Below are 22016 nucleotides of genomic sequence, written 5' to 3'. Positions count from 1 at the left end.
CCAGTAAGTGGAGGATGATAATTGTTTTTGTACAGTGACAGTAATCAATGGCATAACCAATAAAACTGCAGAGAGAGTTGGGAGGGGGGATAGAGGAAAGTCACCGTTATTACTTTTTACCCACTTTGGTGCATGTTTGGATTCAGATTAAGTCAAAACCAAACAGCAGGATCTCTTCATACTGATGACTTCCTCATCACCCCTCCCCTCAAGTTTGATTGTTCACAGTTTTTATGCCCTATCTAAAGCTTTCATGTGTTTGCAAGGACTCACTAAGTTGCAAGTCGAAATGTAAAGATAAAGAAGCATTCTGACCCTCCTTGGTGTGACCTGCTCAGTTTTCTCCCTGCTCTTCAAGAAACTTTTAAGTTTCTTGACCTTTGGGGATAGTGGTTATGACATACAAGAATTTTCAGTTGCCACAGTCATTTGAGCTGTGTTCACAACTGCATAACAAAGAAATCTGTTTCTAAACGGGCTAACTCATCAGGATGAAGGGGTGAGATGTAAGACAAAAAGCAGTGTGGCTCTTTATCATTTACTCTTACCTCATCTGATCCTGGCAGAAGCACGTCAACCATGGTGGCTTTAGGTTCTGTGACTGGATGAACCAATAAAGCACTTCCTTAAAAAACAGAGAAGAAATAAAAGTGAATGTCATAATAATCAGTCTAAAAACATCTTTTCCTTTGAATTGAATGCTTTTGAAGACTGTGAACCTCTTGAAAGCAGAGATCTTGGTGAGCTGAACCAATGATTCATTAAAGAGATGCATTGTTAGAAAGAGGACAGGTGCTCCAAGAGGTGACAGCATTATTATCCCTCATGAGCCCTGGGGGCCTGGCAGGAGAGACCCAGACACTGTCCAGCTCAGTCTCATTTTGTGCATAAGTGCTAGTGAGCCAGCAGTCTGAAAGTGACAGTGTACTTTACCAAGTGTGCCATTGTGTGTAACAAGTGATTTTGACGATGGCAAGTCTGTAACTGTTATCCAAAATGTGGTCAGCAGATCATACTGTAAATACATCCTCTTCACTGCACAGTTATCACTGGGAGGCAGTCCTCTTAGAGGCAATCTGGATTATTAATTTTGTTTTGAACGTGGCACCATAGGTATGTAAAATCCATCTTTTTATGAATTCACTCTCTAATTCAACAAATATTCACTGAGAGGCTATTGAGTGCCAGGCATTATGCTAGGCTCTGGGGATATTGTGGCAAACAGGACAACATGGTCCGTGCCCTTGTGGGGCTTTTAGCCTGTGAACACAGATACTAAACAAGTCACTGCAAATTAATTAGAATTAAAGCAAATGCCAAAAAAGGAGAAAGTACAAAATGAATAAAAGTTATGTAATGGAAAGGACTGACTTTGACTAAGATGGGTGGAATTACGTATTAGGAAGCAATTTTTGTCAAGGAAGTTTTCTTTAAGGAAGTAGCTGTTTATTTAAACTGAGGCCTAAGGATGAGTAGACACCTAAAGAGGTAGGTTTTTTATACATTGAGGGCTTTCCATTCTTTAGAAACAGGATTCACCTTTTGGGCAATTCTCTGTTGAGCCTAGTTTCTTGAGTCCTATTCCCAAGCTGATAAACCTCCATGTGCTAGATTTGGTGACTAACCCATGTCAAGAAGAGGCCAGCAGCAACAACAAAAAGCCTATTTTGTATATGAAATAAGCCATTGTGGGTCTTTATTTATGTGCCTTTTACCTACTTCCCTTCCCTGTATGGTGTCTGCAGCTTAGGAGTGGACCCAGAACAAAATCCCAGTTGCATCTATAAATAGAGACACCTGGCATATTTACTGTAATTTATTGAAACAGTTGAATAAATTTATTGGACATTAACAGAAACAATATTATGAGAAGAGCTGTATGACAATTAGCTTAGAGCTATGATCCACTAATACACTAAAAATCTTAGTGATGGGATGTTCTTCTATTTCTTTCTTTTTTTTTTTTTTGGCTTTCTTGACATTAGGAATTTATTTTAGTAGTCTTACACTCGAAAATATAACAAAAATATACAGTGTTTACTCTAACTATAATTCATCAAGAACTACTCACCCAGCATGTATTCATCTTCCACACCAAATGTCTCGAATTCCGCAGGGAACTCTATCCACAGAGGCCTGAGGGAAGGGAAAAAAATAATCTTTCTTCAACTTCATTAAGATGTTTTTATTTCAGTCCAATTACTTTTGTTTGCAGTTTTATAAGTATTCAGTGGAAACTGGAAAAGGCTAAAGAGCCACAACTCATTATTTAGATGAGTCATGGTTTTATGAGTAATTGCTGTTACTACTATATATTTTTCTTACATGAAAGGGCCATCTGTTAAGATTGAGAGTCTGTCACCTGCAATTTTTCCTTCTGATTGCAGAGTATTAAATACTGCTCTGACAGGTGGAATCAGAGCTTTCTACAGGTACAAATGTCTAACATATTTGGTGTCAAACATACTAAATATTTGTAAAATCCATACTTTATAATATCGTAAAATCTGTGCTATTTTTTCCAAGCCATCACTTTCATGTATCCTTGATCATTACCTACCTATTTAAATGAAAATAATTGATTTTTCTTGTCAAACTGGCAACATTTTTGGAGGGTTGAGAAACTTGGTGCCTTTTTAAAACAATTTATCATTGTACACAATTAGGAGGAGTTTTGTGCTTATCAAAGGAACAACTTTCAATATCTATGTATCTATGTATCAACAAGTCTATTTTTTTTAAATTTCATGAAGATTCTTTTGGTCTTTTTTAAATTTAATTTAATTTTATATATTTTTTACACCATTTTTCATTTTTGCGCATTGTATGCATTTTCGCACTGGTTATAGTCCCCATTCAATTCCCACCCCCCCTTGTTTTGATCCTACACCCTTCTCTCCCTTGCCCCCCGTAGTGTGTCTCTGGTATATAGTTGCTTGTTGATTTTGAATTTTACTTTATTATAATTAGTCTAAGAAAATATATTTTTAATAGAAGAAACTTATATTCAGCTTATTCACTTGCCTTTGTGATATCATAATCCTTTCCCATTTAATGGTTGTAAAGCAGTGGTTGCTACCCTGACTGAGGTCTAGAAACACCAGGGAAACAGCTAGCAGATATAGATCTGTAGGATATCCACGGAAAGTCCTAATCGGTTTGAAGGCATGGCCTTGAAGTCTGTATTTTTACAGACTTCAGGTGTTCTCCAGGTGATTATAATCTGAGCCAGGTCTAGGGGCTGCTGATCTTGAAGTCTTGGTGTATTATGTGTGTCTCTTTGTGTATTTTGTTTTTCATATCCTGCCCTCCAAATATAATCAGAATATAATTTATATACTAGGAACTATGTTTACATCAAACTTGAAACTGTTTAGACCTGAGGGTCTTCACACCTAAGGGTTGAACTCTAAGAACCTGAAACTGGCAGAATAAGTCATTCTTCTTGAGTGGATGCTTGTGGGTAATGAATGATTCTGTTGCAGTCACTTCCTTGTTATTTGAAAAGCTCTATTTCTATCTCCTAGCAAATATTAGCACTTGAATCAAAGTAGTAGGGGATCAGGTCCCAGTTTTTAATTTTCTGTGACCTCATTCTTAGCACCCAGCTCACAGCTGGCTCTCCATAAGCTGATTGACAGTTGATTAAACACAATCTTTACCTTTTCCCTTGAGATCACTCCATCCACACTGGCTGAGGGATGTCCTGGTATCTACTGGTTGCAGAGGCCCTAACTGGTGAAGCTTTTTCTTTTTTGAGGTAACCTTGGTTTACAACACTGCATGTGATTTAGAGGCAGGGGGTCATATATCCTCACACGCCATTTTACCTCATGACAGGCTCGGAAGTCACGTGTGCGTGGTAGAACAGAGAATACAAATAGGGCAGAAGGGCATAGCGCGCCCTGATGGCTTCCCGAATGAGTCGGGTATGTTCCTCCCCGAAGAGCCAGGGTTCCCGTCGCTCGGTGTTCATGGTGGCATGGCCGCGGAAGAAGGGCTGGTAGGCCCCGGCTTGGTACCAGCGCACTAGCAGCTCTGCTTCTGGATTCCCGATGAAGCCACCTACATCAGCTGATTATTCAGTCAGAGAGAGGCCAAGTGAGGCAACCAGACTTATAACAAATGATGTGCAGACATAAAAATAAGGTCTTGAGGACTGACAGGACAAAGGCACTGCGCACACGCTCAAATGACAGGCTAAAACCATGGCCTCAAATTGGGGAGCACCTACTAAAAAACTCAGACTATTTGGAGATCTGAAAATACACTTTCTGAATCTTCTCTTCTTGTCAAAAGATCAGAGACTTTCCTACCAGAGTGACATTCCTGTAGGTTCTTGAGCTCCGATAATCCAGAAATTGCAAAATGTCTGTTTGATTAATTCTGTTCAGAGGTGGGTGGTGATGACAACAAGTGATTTCCTTTCAAAAATCACAGCTTAAGTAAAATAAAAATTATAGAAAGAACTAGGTAGAATTTCATGCTTAGCCCTTAAGCAGGATACATTATTTCTCCTATTACATGTGGATCAATGCTGTAAAAATACAAGTATCAAAAAAGTGATAGTAAGTTACCACTATTCCTTCAGAAACAAGAATCCCTGGAATTGTAGCCATGCTGAACACCTTCCATATTGAGATCTCTTGTCTGCACAGAATTATCAGGGATTAGGGAAGGCAGTCCACCCGAGAATCTTATTCTAACTAAATATCTTTTTAAAGAGCATATATTTTCTTTTCTTTTCTTTTTTTTTTTTTTACAGTGTTTGCTTTCTTTTCTCAGGTGTAGTCCCCATAGAATTCCCACCATCGGGCCTCCCCGGTGGCGCAGCAGTTGAGCGCTGGGTTGCGAAGCTGCCCGCGGCCTCTGCGACGCAGGTTCGATCCCCGGCTGCTCCCCGGCCACCGGAGGAGGGTCCCACATGGCGCGCAGACCTCTCCTGCCGCCCGCTGCTCCCCTCAGCAGTGTACTTCGGTCCTTCTGCCTGCTCTGCTCCCCGCTCTGCCTCTGGTGAATTCTCTCACCCTCCCGCGCTTCTGACTGTACCCAGTGCATGTATAAACAAAACAAAACAAATAAATAAATAAATAAATAAAAACATGCCTCTATAAAAAAAAAAAAAAAAAGAATTCCCACCATCAATTCACCCGTGCACAGTCACCATAGTCCCTTGTGCTCTTCTCGCCCTTGTTTTGATCTCTCTCCTCTGTCTCCCCTGCAGAATGTCTCTGATTTATAGTTGTCTGTTTATTTTTGTTTTGTTTTGTTATTTTTTAAATTGTTATTTTTTTCCCCTGATCCTTTATATGGTTCACCTATAATTAAAGAGCATATCTTTTAAAAGTTGAATTATGTCACAGAATTTAAAACCAGTTGAGTAAAAAGGATTTCTGAAAGGAAAAAACATGTAAAAGTAGGAAAAGGAAAAAGGAAAAATAAAGAAGCAAACGCTAGTGTCAAAAAAAAAAAAAAGGATTTCTGTAAGGATGATTTCTGATATGCTAAATTCATCTTTATTCTCTCCATTTTTTTCATTTTCAAGAAGAAAAGTTGTTTCAGGAAGAGAAACTCGGTTATCATATGTGTCTGTAGAGAAAGCATGAAGAGAATGAGAGAAAGAAGCTCTCAGGCTTCCTTCCTGACATGGTACTTTATGTCCTCAGTTCAGCTCTGAAGCACCCCTTTAATCTCCTTTCTAATCTCCTCTCTTCCACTATCTTCATTTTGTCTTCCCCACACTTTCTCCTGCCCAAAATAGCCAATGAAAAGGGATTTGTGACCAATTTTGACAAAAACACCCTGGCTTTTTATTTTCTCTTATTTCAAGCAGCAGATCATCTTACCTCCACAAAAAGAGATCCCAGTAATGCTGAGCGTGAGAAGCATTGGGATAGAAATTTTCAGGTAACTCCATTCTGCTGTGTTGTCACCTGTCCATACAGCACCTTTGGTAACCAATGGCAAGGCATTAAAAGAAAATCACTAATTAGTCCACACATTCAATTTCATATTTACAGCCTTCATTTGTAATAGGAATATAATATATAGGGATATATATATTAATATAAAGGAAAACATTACTTACTTAAAATACACAAATTTCATTTTATACAATGAAAATAAATTAATTTTTAATGTGAAAAAGTCATTAAAATCCACAAAACAGGGCCTCCCCTGGTGGCACAGGCGGTTGAGCGCAGCACTGTGAAGCTGTCAGCAGCCTCTGCAGCATGGGTTCTATCCCAGCCGGCTGTGGATATACCCACATGGTGCGACAGACCTCTCCTGTCTTGCCTGCTGCTCCCTTCAGCAGTGTCTTGAAACTGTCTGCCTGTTCTGTTCCCCACTCTGTCTCTGGTAAAACCTCTCACCCTCCCACATATCTGGCCTGTACCCAGTTCTTATACGCATAAATAAATAAATCTTAAAAAAAAAGAGTGGATATTATAGTATAGTGTACAATATGATATAATTATCTGCTAAGTGGTATAGGCTTTAACCCAGGAAGTCTGACTTTAAAGTCATGGGTCATGTTCACTGTACAGTTAATGAGTTTGTGAAGGTAGGTTATATAAGGAGATCCATAAAAAGAAAAAAAAATTAAATCTTGATTATTCCTGAAACATTTTTCCTAGCTTATACCAAAATAGTTTAGGTAACTATTTTTGTTTTAATCTTCCATAGGAATTTTAGGCTGTCTTAAGGACAGAAAAAAAAAAAATATATATATATATATATATATTCAAGGGACTATTCTTTTTAAATAGTATTCTAATAATTTTTCCTTGACTTTGAAATCCATAGGACAATATTTTCATCAATAAAGTAAGTTCATGTAAACATGAAGATGTTTCACTTCTCATACAGTTGTACAGTTCTCTCTGGTTATTGGTTTCAGCACAGGATTTAACACAATTTTTCTCTGTAATGGTTTATTGATTATAAACTTTGAAGCAAACCTGATAGCTTCATTCAGTGGGCCAGTGTTTAGAAAGATCAAGAATTATGTATGCATATCTTCTGTTATCTTTTTTTTTTTTTTAAATAAATTTTATTGTTATATTCCCCATACAATTGCAGCCCCCCCATTCTGACCCCAATCCCTCCCCTCCCGCCCCCCTAAAAGTGTCTCTGGTTCATAGTTTTTTGTTGATTTTGATTTTCACTATCTTATAGTTATTCATTTTCCTGGTCCCTTATTTAAGTTTTCTAGATTCCTGCTATGAGTGAGACCATCCGGTATTTTTCTTTTTCTTTTTGGCTTATTTCGCTGAGCATGATCCCTTCCAGCGCCATCCATGTTGCTGCAAATTGCATGTGTTTATCTTTTTTGAATGCTGAGTAATATTCCATGGTATATATGTACCACATCTTCTTGATCCAGTCATCTATTTTTGGGCATTTGGGTTGTTTCCAAAGCTTAGCTATTGTAAACAGTGCTGCTATAAACATAGGGGTGCAGGTGTTCTTTGGAATTGATGTTTCTGTGTCCTTTGGGTAAATACCTAGGAGTGGAATTGCTGGATCATATGGAAGCTCTATGTTTAGTAGGTCCAGAAATCTCCACACAGCTTTCCACAGTGGTTGGACCAGTTTGCACTCCCACCAACAGTGCAGAAGAGTTCCTTTTTCTCCACACCCTCGCCAACATTTGTTGTTGCTAGTTTTTTTAATATGTGCCATTCTCACTGGTGTAAGATGGTATCTCATGGTAGTTTTGATTTGCATTTCCCTGATGACAAGTGATGTTGAACATTTTTTCATATGCCTGTTGGCCATTTGCATTTCCTCTTCAGAGAAGTTTCTTTTAAGCTCTTCTGCCCATTTTTTGACTGGATTATTTTCTTTGTTGTTGTTGAGTCTCATCAGCTCTTTGCAGATTTTTGTGATCAGTCCTTTATCATTAGTGTTGGGTGCAAAAATGTTCTCCCAGTTGGTGGGGTTTCTCTTTGTTTTTGTTATTGTCTCTTTTGCTGTGCAGAAGCTCTTTAATTTGATGTAGTCCCAGCTGTTTATCTTTGCCTTCACTATCACTGCTTTGGGTGATGTGTCTGTAAAGATGTCTTTGATGTGCAAATCACGTAGTGTTTCGCCTATATTTCCTTCTATATATTTTATGGTTTCAGGTCTTATGTCTAGTTCTTTAATCCATTTTGAGTTGATTTTTGTGTATGGTGTGAGGTGGTGGTCAAGCTTCATTCTTTTGCATGTAGCGACCCAGTTTTCCCAGCACCATTTATTGAACAAACTTTCTTTGCTCCAATGCATATTCTTTGCTCCTTTGTCAAAGATTAGTTGACCATAAATCTGTGGGTTTATTTCTGGATTTTCTATTCGATTCCATTGGTCTGTATGTCTGTTCTTGTTCCAATACCATGCAGTTTTGATGATTATGGCTTTGTAGTATAGTTTGAAGTCTGGGAGTCTGATGCCTCCATTCCCTTCTTTTTTTTTCAGGAGAGCTTTGGCTATTCGGGGTTTTTTGTGATTCCATATGAATTTCATCAATAATTGTTCTATTTCTTTGAAGAATGACATTGAAATTTTGATTGGAATAGCATTGAATCTGTATATTGCTTTTGGAAGGATGGCCATTTTAATAATGTTTATTCTTCCAATCCATGAGCAGGGGATGTCTCTCCATTTCTTTGTGTCTTCTTCTATTTCTTTTAACAGTGTTTTATAGTTTTCTTTGTATAGGTCCTTTACCTCTTTTGTTAGATTTATTCCCAAATATTTGATTTTTTTTGTTTCAATAACAAAAGGGATGGTCTTTTTGATTTCTTCTTCTTCAGATTTATTGTTTGTGTATAGGAAGGCTACTGACTTTTGCGTGTTGATTTTGTATCCTGCCACTTTACTGAACTGATTGATGAGTTGAATTAGCTTTTCTGTGGAGTTTTTGGGGTTCTCTATATATAATATCATATCGTCTGCAAATAGTGATAGTTTGACTTCTTCTTTTCCTATTTGGATTCCTTGGATGTCTTTCTCTTGTCTTATTGCCCTGGCTAGGACTTCCAGTATTATATTGAAAAGCAATGGTGAGAGTGGACATCCTTGTCTTGTTCCAGATCTTAATGGAATTGCTTTCAGCTTTTCACCATTGAGAATGATACTGGCTGTTGGCTTGTCATAGATGGCCTTTATGATGTTGAGGTATGTTCCTTGTATCCCAAGAATTTCAAGGGCTTTTATCATGAATGGGTGTTGCACTTTGTCGAAAGCTTTCTCAGCATCTATTGATATTATCATATGGTTTTTATATTTCTTTTTGTTGATGTGTTGGATAACGTTGATTGATTTTCGGATGTTAAACCATCCTTGTGCCCCTGGAATTACTTATAATTGTTTTCATTAAAAATACTTTATTACTTTAAGTGATAAAAACCGATACAGAGAATTTGGAAAAGAGAGATGGGTAAATCATTCATGATGGTCAAGGTGTTATATTTATTGATTTAGACTACCACTCACATGTATTTTTTAAACAAAATTGAAATAATATATAAGCATTTAGGCATCCTGAAATCATGAAATCACAAACATTTTCTCTGCAGGTAATGCTATTATTCTAAATAGCGTTAATGATAGTGTTTCGTATAAATACACTACACTTTTATAACTATTCGCTATTGTTATGTATTTGGATTTTCTATCTTTTTTGTTTCAAGGATTAATGCTGTAATAAGCATCTATGGACCTGAATCTTTGCCTGAGATGACAATATTTTGGTCTTTTCCAGAGCCCTACTAGGCTGGCTTTTAGGGCTGGAGGAGGAAGACTAATAATGTCCATGGTACAGTAAAGGCTGGATCGTTCAAATGAGGACCTCAGTTCTGTTAGACCTCGCTATTTATGCAAGGCCAGGGAACTTAAAATAGCCTGTCTGCCACAGGTGGTGAAGTTGAACTATTTCTGCCTAACAGTAAACCAGATCCTGTTATAGATGACCCTGACTGCAAGCATCAGCCACATCTATTTTAAGTCATATTGCTAAGTGGAACAGGCGGTTGAAGGAATGTGTTAGAAGTATATTTTCCCTGGTTTTGATAAATCAAAGAGATGGGATCAGGGACAACTAATCCAGAAAATTGAAATACTCTGAAATCATTCTCCCAACAAGGAGGTGGTTTTTTTCTTCAAGGAAACCGAGTAAACTTTGGTAAAACTGGTTTACTGTCTCATAGGACAAAACACATAGTTCAGGGCATATCATCTGTATAATCTAAACCTTACCCAATAACTCCTGAAAAGAAAGGCATCAACATAGCAGCACCATATACTCTAAGTGGTCAAAACAACAACAACAAAATACCCAAAACACAACAGCTTGCTAACTTATGTTTCTAAGTACGAACATATAAGTCATTCCTTACCATACTTCTGTGACCCAGCAAAGAAAGAACGTGTAAGTACAAAGGGTCTCTCCTTCCCTCTAGATCGTTGTATCAGTCCCTTTGCAGTAGCCATTTGCTATAAAATCAAAGACGAAAAATTTCGAAGGATGTTTGGATAAGGGCATTGTGCAGCTATCCCTAGTAAGCTATTTAACATGTAAAAAGTGAACAATAGTTGGGAATGTGAAATGGAAAATAATAACATAAATCTGTCAAATCATTTTTTCATGATGCAATGAAAACTAAACTCCCCTGTTAAAAGAACAGAAATAAATCATACAGTGTTGTAAACCAATGTTACCTCAATAAAAAAAAGAACAGAAAAATTTCTTTGGCTGAAACAACAATGAAATAGTAACTTACAAATAATAAGTTAGAGTTTATTTGGTGCTTATTCTTCCTAGGCATTTTATAACATTTTCTCATATGATCTACACAGCAACCTTGAGATAGATTTCATTGGAAGGAAAAAACATAAACAGATTCAGGAAAGCTGTGACTCGCCCAGGTATATATAAGAAAATTCTCTAAAGCAGTTTGCAGTGATAATAAGAGGCTGTTAGATAGGTAAATACTTACTATTTGAAAACCATACTATATCTAGCCAGTAGCTCCTACTGGAAAATTACCTATTGGTGTTAGATTCTGAAAATAACAAAGAGCCATGGATATAAAGATGGGCAAGTGACTGCCAAGTCTTTTGGATGTGATTGGCAAATGGAAAACAATTCTACCCCCTTCCAGTCAGAAAACTAAGTACTTAAAGGTTTTTTACATATAAAAAGCATACTGAAATTGTATATATGTGCTCCATATCTTACTTCCCTGATATGAATGTAATAGTTATATTTTTAGACATTTGTGAAATTGCAAAACATGTTTTAACTTCTTTGTTTGTGTATAAATACACTATCTACTTTAATAAAAGTTTAGATGTAGTAGCCAGTACCATTTACTAATGGCTCCTGTCAAGGAAGTGTTTATATGTTATAATTAGTCTCACAATATTCAAATACCACCTTCATTCTAGAAGGAAAAGATGCAAAGGGAGAAAATGTCTTAAAGTCTTATTCGTACAACCTAATTTGTGCAACCTCATTGCAGTCATCAGAAAGGACACACAAAGAGAAATGAACAGGAGGGTATGGTTTTACAAAGTAAATACTTTTTCTGTCCAAAAGGTAGGGTGCATGGGTCCTGTTGTCTCCTTTCTGGATGTCTTACCTGATAAAAACCATAGATGTTGTGAAGTTCTCTGTGCTCCCAGTTGCCGTGATGAATGGCATTCTTGTGCATGGTTAGCTCTGGCCCTCTGAAGACGGAGGGCTCATTCATGTCGTTCCAGATGTAGAGGATGTCAGTAGATCCCTATGAAGTAAATCTTGGTCATGATAATACGTCTACAGGGATGATGTTAATGTGATGGCTGCCCCTATTTCTCTTTCCCACTTCATTTACTTACGTTTATTCTCTAGGTGCTGTCCTCTGCTCTACTGCTAGAATAAAAGCTCCACAGGGTAAGGAATTTTGTCTGTTTTGTTCATTGATAAATCCTAACCACCAATAATAGTACCTGGACTGCAGAAAGTTCTCAATAAGTATTTCCTGATGAATGAACGAATGTTCCACCCTATTGTGTGTGAAATACATATTGCTCAGCAAGTTTACTCTGAGGCCTAACATGGAGAACCCCTATAGGAAAGGCTGTGAATCATAATTAGGCTCTACATCATCCATGATATGCCACAACTCTTAAGTAGGGGTAATCATGGCTGTGCCTGATAAGGTTCTGTCTTCTCCACAATATGTTGAGAGATTTGACAGCTAAGATACTGCTTATTAGCACCACCTATTAGCTTGGGTCCTACATAGAACCGTTCGCTTTAAAGTGGGAGGGGACAGTTGAGTCATCTCGTTAATGAGGTGTTGCCTCCCTTATGGAGAAACCCTGGTGCCTCAGCATTTGACTCAACAGCTATAATGTTGGACCCTTAGGCAGCTCATTCCATTATTTTCTGAAAATTGTGCTCCTTGTAACATCCCCACACAGGGCCTAGCTTGCCTTCTAAGATAACACGGAAAACAACTGCTGACTCCCCCACATGACAGTCTTTCAAATGCTTGGAGGTGGCTTACATGTTTCCTTTGAACTCTTCCTTCTATTTCTAAACATAGGTACTTCTCTAAACAAGAATATATGGTTTCCAAATAGTTAACATTCTTGACTGTCCTTCTTAAGCACCCTCTAAGACAGGGGTTGGTAAACTTTTTCTGGAAAAGTCCAGACAATAAATATTTTCAACTTTACAGGCTATAGGCTCTATTTTTCAATAACTCAGCTCTGTTATCATAGTGTGAAAGCAGCCATAGACAATATGGAAATAAATGAGCATGGCCATATTTACCTCAAGGTTTATCTTTGCTCTAAGTTGTCTTTTGTGTCCTAATACATGATGATCAGAAACTAGAGTTTAGTGAATAAAAGATGGAGTTGGGGAAGCAACAGCTGAGTTCAAATCGTAGGTCTTCCACTTACTTCATAGGTAAATTTTGGTTTTTAGACTTGTCCATGCCTCAATTTTCTGATTGTGGGGTTATTTCATTATAGTTCAAACTTCTGAGGGGTTAATGTGAAGATCAAACAATGCACATAAAGTGCTTAGCAAAGTGCTTGGGACACAGCAAATACTCACTTTATATTAGGCATCATATTTATATCATAATAATTGGCTGAAAACAGTGATGTAGATGTGGCCTCTTTAGGTTTTTTAGGTGATTCTTTAAAGTATAGCTGACCTACAACATTATCTTAGTTTCAGGTATACAACATCATCATTCAACCTTTACAGCTGTGATTCTTATAAATGATACTAAGAATTGATTTTTTATTATACCTCACTTTTAGTGACATTTATACTTTGTAAGCTATTTCTATATATATCATTTCATTATTTTTAATTTCATTATTTTAAAGTAGTTACAGAATACTACTTTACATAAATATATATATCAATTTGGAAATATGAATTTCTATTTTAAAGTACATTGATATGTCACAGAGCCTGTTATAACAGAGCTCAAAATGACTACTTTTGTGCATTTAGTAACAGACATGGCATCTTTCCTGGCACCACCAATTTCTGTAATATGGTTGCCATCCTTGCCTTTTCATACAAGTATTACTTATCAAGAGCTATTTGGGGCCTCCCTGGTGGCGCAGGTGGTTGAGCACCGTGCTGTGAAGCTGTCTGCAGCCTCTGCAGCGCTGGTTTGATCCCCGCCGGCCGGCTGGCGAGGGTCCCACATGGCGCAGCAGACCTCTCCTGTCGCTCCCGCTGCTCCCCTCAGCAGTGTATTTCATCAGTCTGCCTGTTCTGTTCCCCGCTCTGTCTCTGGTGAATCCTCTCACCCTCCCGCGCATCTGGCCTGTACCCCGGTTCTTGTATAAATAAATAAATAAAAGAGTTATTTGATGAAGTAAAGTAGCTATAATCAATTACTTTCCCCCTTCTTTCACCCTTTGAAGTAACTAGGAAAGAGCAATAGAAAAAAACAAACAAACCTGATAAGCAGAGAAAGCAAAAAGACCAGAGTACCACTCTCTGACCTTGGGATTGGTGAAATCCAGGTAAGAAGAGAGACCTGCAGAAGCAGAATAGATAGCCTGTTAGGAATGATGGTCCTGATGGTAAGATGTGTTGAAAAAGAAGATAATTGGATGTGAATGCTGGATAATCAATGGGTACCTTATAGCAAACGTAAAAGCTGCTACAGTGGCATGAAGCAAAGGAGGGCAATTCTGGGCTCCAGTGACAATCACTAGATCTTTCAATCTCGGAGGCCCAGGGAAATGGCAGTTAACAAACGTCAAGACTGAACCTGCCCCTCACTAATGGCATAAGATAGTCGAAATAAGAATGGTAGAGGACAGAGAAGTGTTAATACGAGGTATGACAGGGATGGAATGCATAGGATTTCTCTACAGGGCACGGATTGTCATAGAGTGTGATAGCACTAGAGAGTCCTGTGATATGAGAGAATGGTGATTTTTATTCTTTTGTCCTTGAGCACTTTCTGCAAGGCTTTAAACTAATAGTTTCTGAAATGAAGAATCCAGAGTTGCCAGGGGCAGCTGAGGTCACTCATCTAAGTCTGGGAATCACAACTCTGGGCTAAAAGGCAAAGAAGGGTCCCAGGGCGGGAGACTGCAGAGCCACTTTTGTTTTTCTCCTCCTCTCTATTCCCATTCACTGGCTTTGTATTTTTAGTTGCTTAGAGAAATAGCACGTCACTGAACTTGGCTTATTTTTCATTTGCTCACTGATAAATGTATATAAAGCATACTGTACCAGGTATTATGAAAGATACAGAAGAAGGCAATACCATTTCTTTCTTAAAGGCTCTTAAAATGTATAAAGAGGCACCTACAAAGAATAGAACGATGGGTGTGTGACCTTCATTAGTGGGGACTAAACAAGTAGAAATAATAAATGGATACAGTGGTATCTTACCAGGCCAGCAGACCCCTTCAAAGTCTCCCCCTTCATGATTCCTCACAAAGAAGCCCTGTTCTTTGGCCTCAGCGTATACTGAGTAGTTGGCATCAATCTTGATGTGGGGGTCACTAATGACGACCAGCTGTCAGGATAGAAAGAGTTGAAGATCTTATCAGTTCATGTGAGTCACCATAGTTCTGAGCTCAAATTTTACTCAGAAACTACTACTACTAGTATATTCAGATATTTTAGGCACCAATAAGATCTTGTAACTTTTTATGTGCTAATGGAATATAGATTGATATCAAAACCAGGCCAGTGCTTTTTCATAAGTATTGCTGTCCAACCAATATGTGCTCATAAGGTAGCATTTAGGAACTTCTGTCTGTGGTGCTGGATGCTAGACATAAAGGATTAAGCAGGCAGGGTCCCTGCTCCCTAGACAACTAAGGCTAAGATAACACTGACAAAAGCAAACAAAGAAAGTAAGAGAATGGTATTAAAAACAAACAAACAAAACCTCCCAAAACCCAATGCTACAGGTGTACTGAAGAAGGAAGTTTGAGCAAAGCTGTGATTACAGGTCCATGACTACAGTGTTGTTCTAGCACCTCTCCCTGCCTTCCTTGCACTCTTGCTTCCACCTAGCCGAGGGTCTCCCCACCACTTTATTTGGCTAGAACATCCTTCCTCATCTCTATTTTAAAATCAAGACTACATTCTAATTCTCCACTGTATTTAAATTTACATAAATTTAAATTTACATAAATTTAAATTTACGGTAAATACACATAAAATTTACCATCTTCATTATTTTAAGGGTACAGCTCAGTGGTATTAATGTATTCTTATTGTTGTGCAACCAAACTCCAGAAACCTCTTCATTTTGCAAAACTGAAACTCTATACCCATTAAAGAGCAACTTCTCAGTCCCTCCTCGCCTCAGACCCTGGCAACTATCATTCTACTTTTGTCTCTATTATTTTGACTAGGCATTACAAATGAGTGAAATTATATAGTATTTGTCTTTTTTGTGACTGGCTTATTTCACTGGCATAATGTCCCCAAGGTTCATTTATGTGGGGGCATGTATCAGAATTCCCCCCCTTTTTAAAGGCTGAATAATATTTCAGTTATGTCTATACCACACTTTGCTTATACATTCATTTGTTTGCTTCCACCTTCTGACTATAGTAAATAATGTTGATATGAACACAAACTTACAAATATCTGCTTGAGTTCCTGCTTTCAATTCTTTTGGGTATAGACCCATAAAAGGTAATTTTACTTTTAAATTTTTGAGGAACCATCATAATATTTCCCAAAGTGGCTGCTCCATTTTACTTTCTCACTGTCAGTGCTCAAGTACTTTAACTCATTTTCTGGTTTTTTGCAGTATCCATCCTGATGAAATGAAGTAACAGCTCATTGGGGTTTGGATTCATATTTCCCTAACGATTAGGGATGTTGAGCATCTTTTCCTGTACTTGTGTTTTTTTGTGTGTCTTCTTTGAAAAAAATGTCTATCGAGTCCTCTGCCCAAATTTTAATCAGGTTGACTTTTTGTTGCTGAGGTGTAGTTCTTCACAGATTCTGGATATTAACTCTATTCAAAAACTTTTACTATCTCTACTGCATACAGAGCAGCCAGCAAGTTCAGATTCTTCAAGTCTTGTATGCACCTTATTTTCCTGTCAAACTAGCCTGTGTGTTGTTTTCTGAACACCACTGGGTATTCTAGTCTCTGACTGCACTGCCTTCTCTCATTCTCCCCTTCTCCATTAATTGGAGACACATCCTTCAGGGCTCATCTGAAAAGTCCCTCTGCCACTAAACAGCTGAGTCCAGCAGGCTGCAATCTTCTCATTCTGCCCATACCCTGACCTTTCTTAGCCTAGTATGTGACCATCCCATGTTGCCATCGTTTTTACTTCCTTTCCCCTCACTCACTATAAGACCCTGATGAGTTCATCTCCTCATTCCCTTCAGCATAAGCACAACATCTTGAACATTTGAAGAACTCAATAAGTAACTGCTTATAAGGACATAGATTCTGAAGTCAGGCAGATCATGGTTCAGAATCTGCTACTTTTTCACGGTGTACTTCTGTGCAAAACATGTAATCCTTCCTTTCTACATTTGAAAAACAGGGTAACGTCCAGTACAGACTGGGTGGAATAATGTGTTTACCATACCACAGCATGTGCTTGATAGACGGGAACTGTGTATTTATGGGGAAATTGTGAGTTAACAGGATTGGCTCCAACTTCCTTCCACCTGTGAAAAGTCCAGAGATCAAGGCAGTGGGTTGAAAGGCGACTTTAAGTGCAGGGAGATGAACCCCAGGGAACCATTTACATGATTGATATGGGCTTTCCTTTTTCTCACTCCGTTTTCTTCTCATGCTCGCTCTTCATTATAGCTAGTACACGACCACCACACCTGCATACACACCCTTCCCCCGCCCCATTTTCTATGTTAATTCTTTCCTTGAAGGAAAGAAGGAATTTGTTGGGAAGCACGCAGGGAAAAAATGATATAATAAAGAGTCGGACTCTTTGATGTTTAACTGGTGAGAACTTTTTAGCTCCACCATTCCCCCTTACCCTTCTGGCCCATATCTATGCAAGCTGATAAAGAAAGCCCTGGTACTCTCTCCTTTAGTCCCAGCAGGAAGTTCAAACCCTGTAAGCACCAGCCCCCACACAGGAATCCTTACCCCAGACCCACCTCTACCCACTATAAAAGTTGAGCGAGTCACCTTTCCTGTCTCTCTCAAGCCATTTCAAAGTAGTTTGGGAGAAAACCTTATTAAGTAACTAGTTAGTCTTTTCAGACCTTCTTGGTACTAGTGTGATGCCATCAATCTTGACATTATAACCAAATTTTGCATGAGGGTGACCACAGCAGGTGGAATTGAGTACGAGTTTCCTCATCCTCATGGGGATCTCAGCAATTAAGGCAGGGGAGGATGGCATCACACTTTTCACCACTGTTGTTCTCTTACCACAGTTACAATTATATTTATTTATTTTTTAAGATTTATTTATGCATACAAGAACTGGGGTATAGGCTAGAGATGCGGGGGGTGAGAGGAGTCACCAGAGACAGAGTGGGGAACAGAACAGGCAGACTGACTGAAATACACTGCTGAGGGGAGCAGTGGGCAAGACAGGAGAGGTCTGCTGCGCCATGTGGGTAGCTCCCTGGCTGGTCTGGGATTGAACTTGTGCTGCAGAGGCTGTGGATAGCTTCACAGTGTTGTGCTTTACCCCTTGTGCCACCAGGGAGGCCAAGTTACAATTATATTTAAAGGCACTATTTCCATAACCATTTTTTTATCAGGTGGTTCTTGTGCACTAGTGTGTTTGTAAAAATTAAAGGCTGCTTTGTAATTACAAGGTTCAGAAGAGTTGGCTTATTTTACCTTACGGTTTTTGCTCCTGAGCAGCTCTTGCATCCCTTTGGGGTTTGGGAATCTTTTCTTGTCCCAGGTGAAGTACCTTTTGCCCTCAGTGTGCTCTATGTCCAGCCACATGACGTCGTAAGGAATGTCGTGGTCATCAAATCCTTCATCCACTGCTTTGACATCCTGCTCATCTTCATAGTTCCAGCGGCACTGATGGTACCCCAAGGAAAAAAGAGGGGGCATGGCTTGTGTGCCTAAGAGAGGAAAACGACAACTGAGCCAACTACCTCCACAATGATAATTATATATTTGATAAACATTCCCTGGATGTCTGCAGGGCACTAAGCACTAAGCTTGGTACTTAGAATATCAAGAAATTGACAGTTTGGCTGAAGAGGCAGGTGTGTAAATAATATGCCCTGTTCTGAGGTACAACTGCTATGTCAAAGGTATCATCCTAGTGCTGTGGGAGCACAGAGGGATTAATAAATTCTGCCTTCACTGAAGTGCATAGGGTTTTGAAAGGCTTCTTGGAAGTGGTAACACTGATTTGGACATTGAAGAATAAGCAAGAATATACCAGACAGGGAGAATGAATAGAATATTCAGGCACAAGGAATAGAAAGGTGCAGAGGCAGAGAAGTTCAAGATAGGCTATGGGAAAAATAAACATTCCAGGGTGATTATATTGTGAGAGAGACCAAAAGAAGATGTAACTGGAGAGGGTTTATTTGGAAAGGGCCCTGCAGTCAGGCTTAGAAACCTAGCAAAACACAGATAGCCAAAGGTCACCCAACAGGGAGTTCTGTCTCCAAAGTTAGAGACAGGGATCCACATAAAGAAACAGAACAAGATGATTTCTGAGAAAATAGGGACAATGCAAGAACCAAAATAATCATCAAACCATTATCATTAGCATCTCCAAGGAGATGAAAAAAGACATTTGTACCCATAAAATAGGACTAGGTTAGCAGATTACCTTAAAAAACTAAAAATGAAAATACTGTGTGGCCCCGGAAGCCCACTCTTGGGCATCGATCCAAAGAACATGTAACCATCAACTCAGAAAACTATATGCTCTGCAGTGTTTATGCAGATGGCTTTTAACAGCTAGGACATGGAAATAGCCCAATTCCCTGCCTGAGAATTGGATGAGAAAATGGGATATAGCTACACAATGGAATACTACTCTTCTCTTGTGATCCTAGAGATAATTTTATTTCCATCCTTCCAATTTGGATGCTTTTAATTTCTTTCTTTTTTCTTTCTTTTTGGCCTAATTGCTTTGGCTAGAATTTCCAGCACAATCTACAATAGCAGTGGGGGAAAGAGGGCACATTGTCTTGTTTCTGATGTTAGGGGGAAGTTTGCAGTCTTTCACCAAGTATGTCATTGGCCGTGGATATTTCATAAATGCCTTTCATCACATTAAGGAAGTTTCCTTCTATTTCTAGTCTTCTCACTTTTTTATCCTAAAATAATGTTGCATTTTGTTGTCTGCTTTTTTTGCATGAATTGAGATCTTTTTTATTCATTTTTCAAAACAAATTTTGTGTAGAAGAACTGGAATGTAGACCAGAGGTGCTGGGGGTGAGAGGATTCACCAGAGATAGAATGGGGAGCAGAGCAGGTGGTTCTACTGAAATACACTGCTGAGGGGAGCAGTGGGGAAGACAGGAGAGGTCTGCTGTGTCATGTGGGTTAGCTCCCTGGTGGGGAATCCCAGTCAGGCCATTGATGACAGCGCTGAGACTTAACCCCTAGGCCACCAGGGGGCCCCCCAAGATATTTTTTCAGATGAAATGCTTTAGTTCTAAAGCTATTGTTAAGTTTTAATGAAGAATAGAACATAGGAAAGTCAAGTTGGGATATATGTCATGTGATAACCCAGGGGTTAAAGATGTTAAAGAAGGCAAGTATTAAGAGTTAATACTTGGAAAGGAGTTCTAGATTTAGTACAATATTTAAACAAGCTGACTGGGGAGAATGGCACATATTAAAAAAACTAGCAACAACAAATGCTGGCGAGGGTGTGGAGAAAAAGGAACTCTTCTGCACTGTTGGTGGGAGTGCAAACTGGTCCAACCACTGTGGAAAGCTGTGTGGAGATTTCTGGACCTACTAAACATAGAGCTTCCATATGATCCAGCAATTCCACTCCTAGGTATTTACCCAAAGGACACAGAAACATCAATTCCAAAGAACACCTGCACCCCTATGTTTATAGCAGCACTGTTTACAATGGCTAAGCTTTGGAAACAACCCAAATGCCCAAAAATAGATGACTGGATCAAGAAGATGTGGTCCATATATACCATGGAATATTACTCAGCATTCAAAAAAGATAAACACATGCAATTTGCAGCAACATGGATGGCGCTGGAAGGGATCATGCTCAGCGAAATAAGCCAAAAAGAAAAAGAAAAATACCGGATGGTCTCACTCATAGCAGGAATCTAGAAAACTTAAATAAGGGACCAGGAAAATGAATAACTATAAGAAAGTGAAAATCAAAATGAACAAAAAACTATGAACCAGAGACACTTTTAGGGGGGCGGGGGCGGGAGGGGAGGGATTGGAGTCAGAATGGGGGGGCTGCAATTGTATGGGGAATATAACAATAAAATTAAAAAAAAAAAAAGAAAGAAAAGAAAAAAAAATAAATAAATTAAAGGCCAAAAAAAAAAAAATAAAAAAAAAAAATAAACAAGCTGACTGGGATAAGGGGAAGGCAAGGAAATGCTTGCTTCTTCCAAAGCTTGGGTACATTGTTTATAAATTCTACATGGTATACAACACATAACTGACAGTGAGGATATATGGGCTACAGTATCTATGACAAGAAGCTAGCACTTCCACATGCAAGTACCGGTAAGGTATGAATACTGCTTGAAGACATCGGAAGGTGTAGGTCCTGTCAGCAGGAAAACATCAATGATTCCACTCTCGGACATCCAGTGCACGTCAGTTCGAGATCTCACCTTTTGTTTAGCAGCAACTGGGCCCATCTGGGTCAGTGCGTACTAGAAAAGGAATGGAATGAATGAATGAAAAGATTCCCTGTATCCTACAACACCCATCCATATGTAAGTAAAAGCCTGTTCCCGTAGATACCATCAGACTTAGGTGGCAGAGAACTGCCACTACAAAGCCCAGAATTATGAGTACACTTCACTGGTTTGGTTTCTTCTGAAAGTTTGACATGCAGCCATGCTCCATAGCTCACCTCTACTTCAGGCTCTGTATTGATCTCCACTAATGTTTCTGAGGCATTCAGCCAGAAAATACCTAGAGTCCTGCCCAGTTTGTGGGCCAGGAGATAAGGCACTGAACCGTAAATGCCCATTTTATCATGTATTTTATATCCATAGACATCCAGGTTATAAAGACGGTAAACATCCCCATCACTGAAACACACAAATAAGGATTATCATCAGTTACCACCACAACTATATTATTAGTGAATAGACCAGTTCCCTGGTGTCCTATGCATCTTTCAAGGTTCAATTTTACCACCTCCCTAAATACTTCCCCTCTCAACCTGAGTGACATGAACTTTGATTCCCTTGGCATCTCCTTATGTGACATTTGACACATGCATGATTTCCTATTTTGGATAGATTCTGAATATCTTTTGTGAGGGGAAGCCTGTTTCCTGTGAATCCTCCCCAATAGAATATAAACATCACTGACAAATTTTGTACATGC

At 38.8% G+C, this 22016-nt stretch overlaps 1 protein-coding gene across 1 annotated transcript in view; it reads right to left on the bottom strand.

Annotated features, from left to right (window-relative positions):
* The window catches only part of GANC (glucosidase alpha, neutral C), a gene marked incomplete at both ends in the record, with an annotated part of 57649 nt that overhangs the window by 9664 nt on the left and 25969 nt on the right, over positions 1-22016 (bottom strand). The window contains 11 exons of the mRNA XM_084239988.1: positions 549-621; positions 2068-2136; positions 3831-4074; positions 5847-5948; positions 10383-10479; positions 11628-11771; positions 13966-14045; positions 14915-15041; positions 18327-18562; positions 21178-21331; positions 21535-21715. Coding sequence (XP_084096114.1) covers positions 549-621; positions 2068-2136; positions 3831-4074; positions 5847-5948; positions 10383-10479; positions 11628-11771; positions 13966-14045; positions 14915-15041; positions 18327-18562; positions 21178-21331; positions 21535-21715 — 1507 coding nt within the window. The remainder of the gene's footprint in view (positions 1-548; positions 622-2067; positions 2137-3830; positions 4075-5846; positions 5949-10382; positions 10480-11627; positions 11772-13965; positions 14046-14914; positions 15042-18326; positions 18563-21177; positions 21332-21534; positions 21716-22016) is intronic.

Source organism: Talpa europaea (genome assembly GCF_964194135.1).
Source record: "Talpa europaea genome assembly, chromosome: 8".
Taxonomy (NCBI): Eukaryota; Metazoa; Chordata; class Mammalia; order Eulipotyphla; family Talpidae; genus Talpa; species Talpa europaea.
This window is presented reverse-complemented; position numbering and strand designations above follow the sequence as displayed.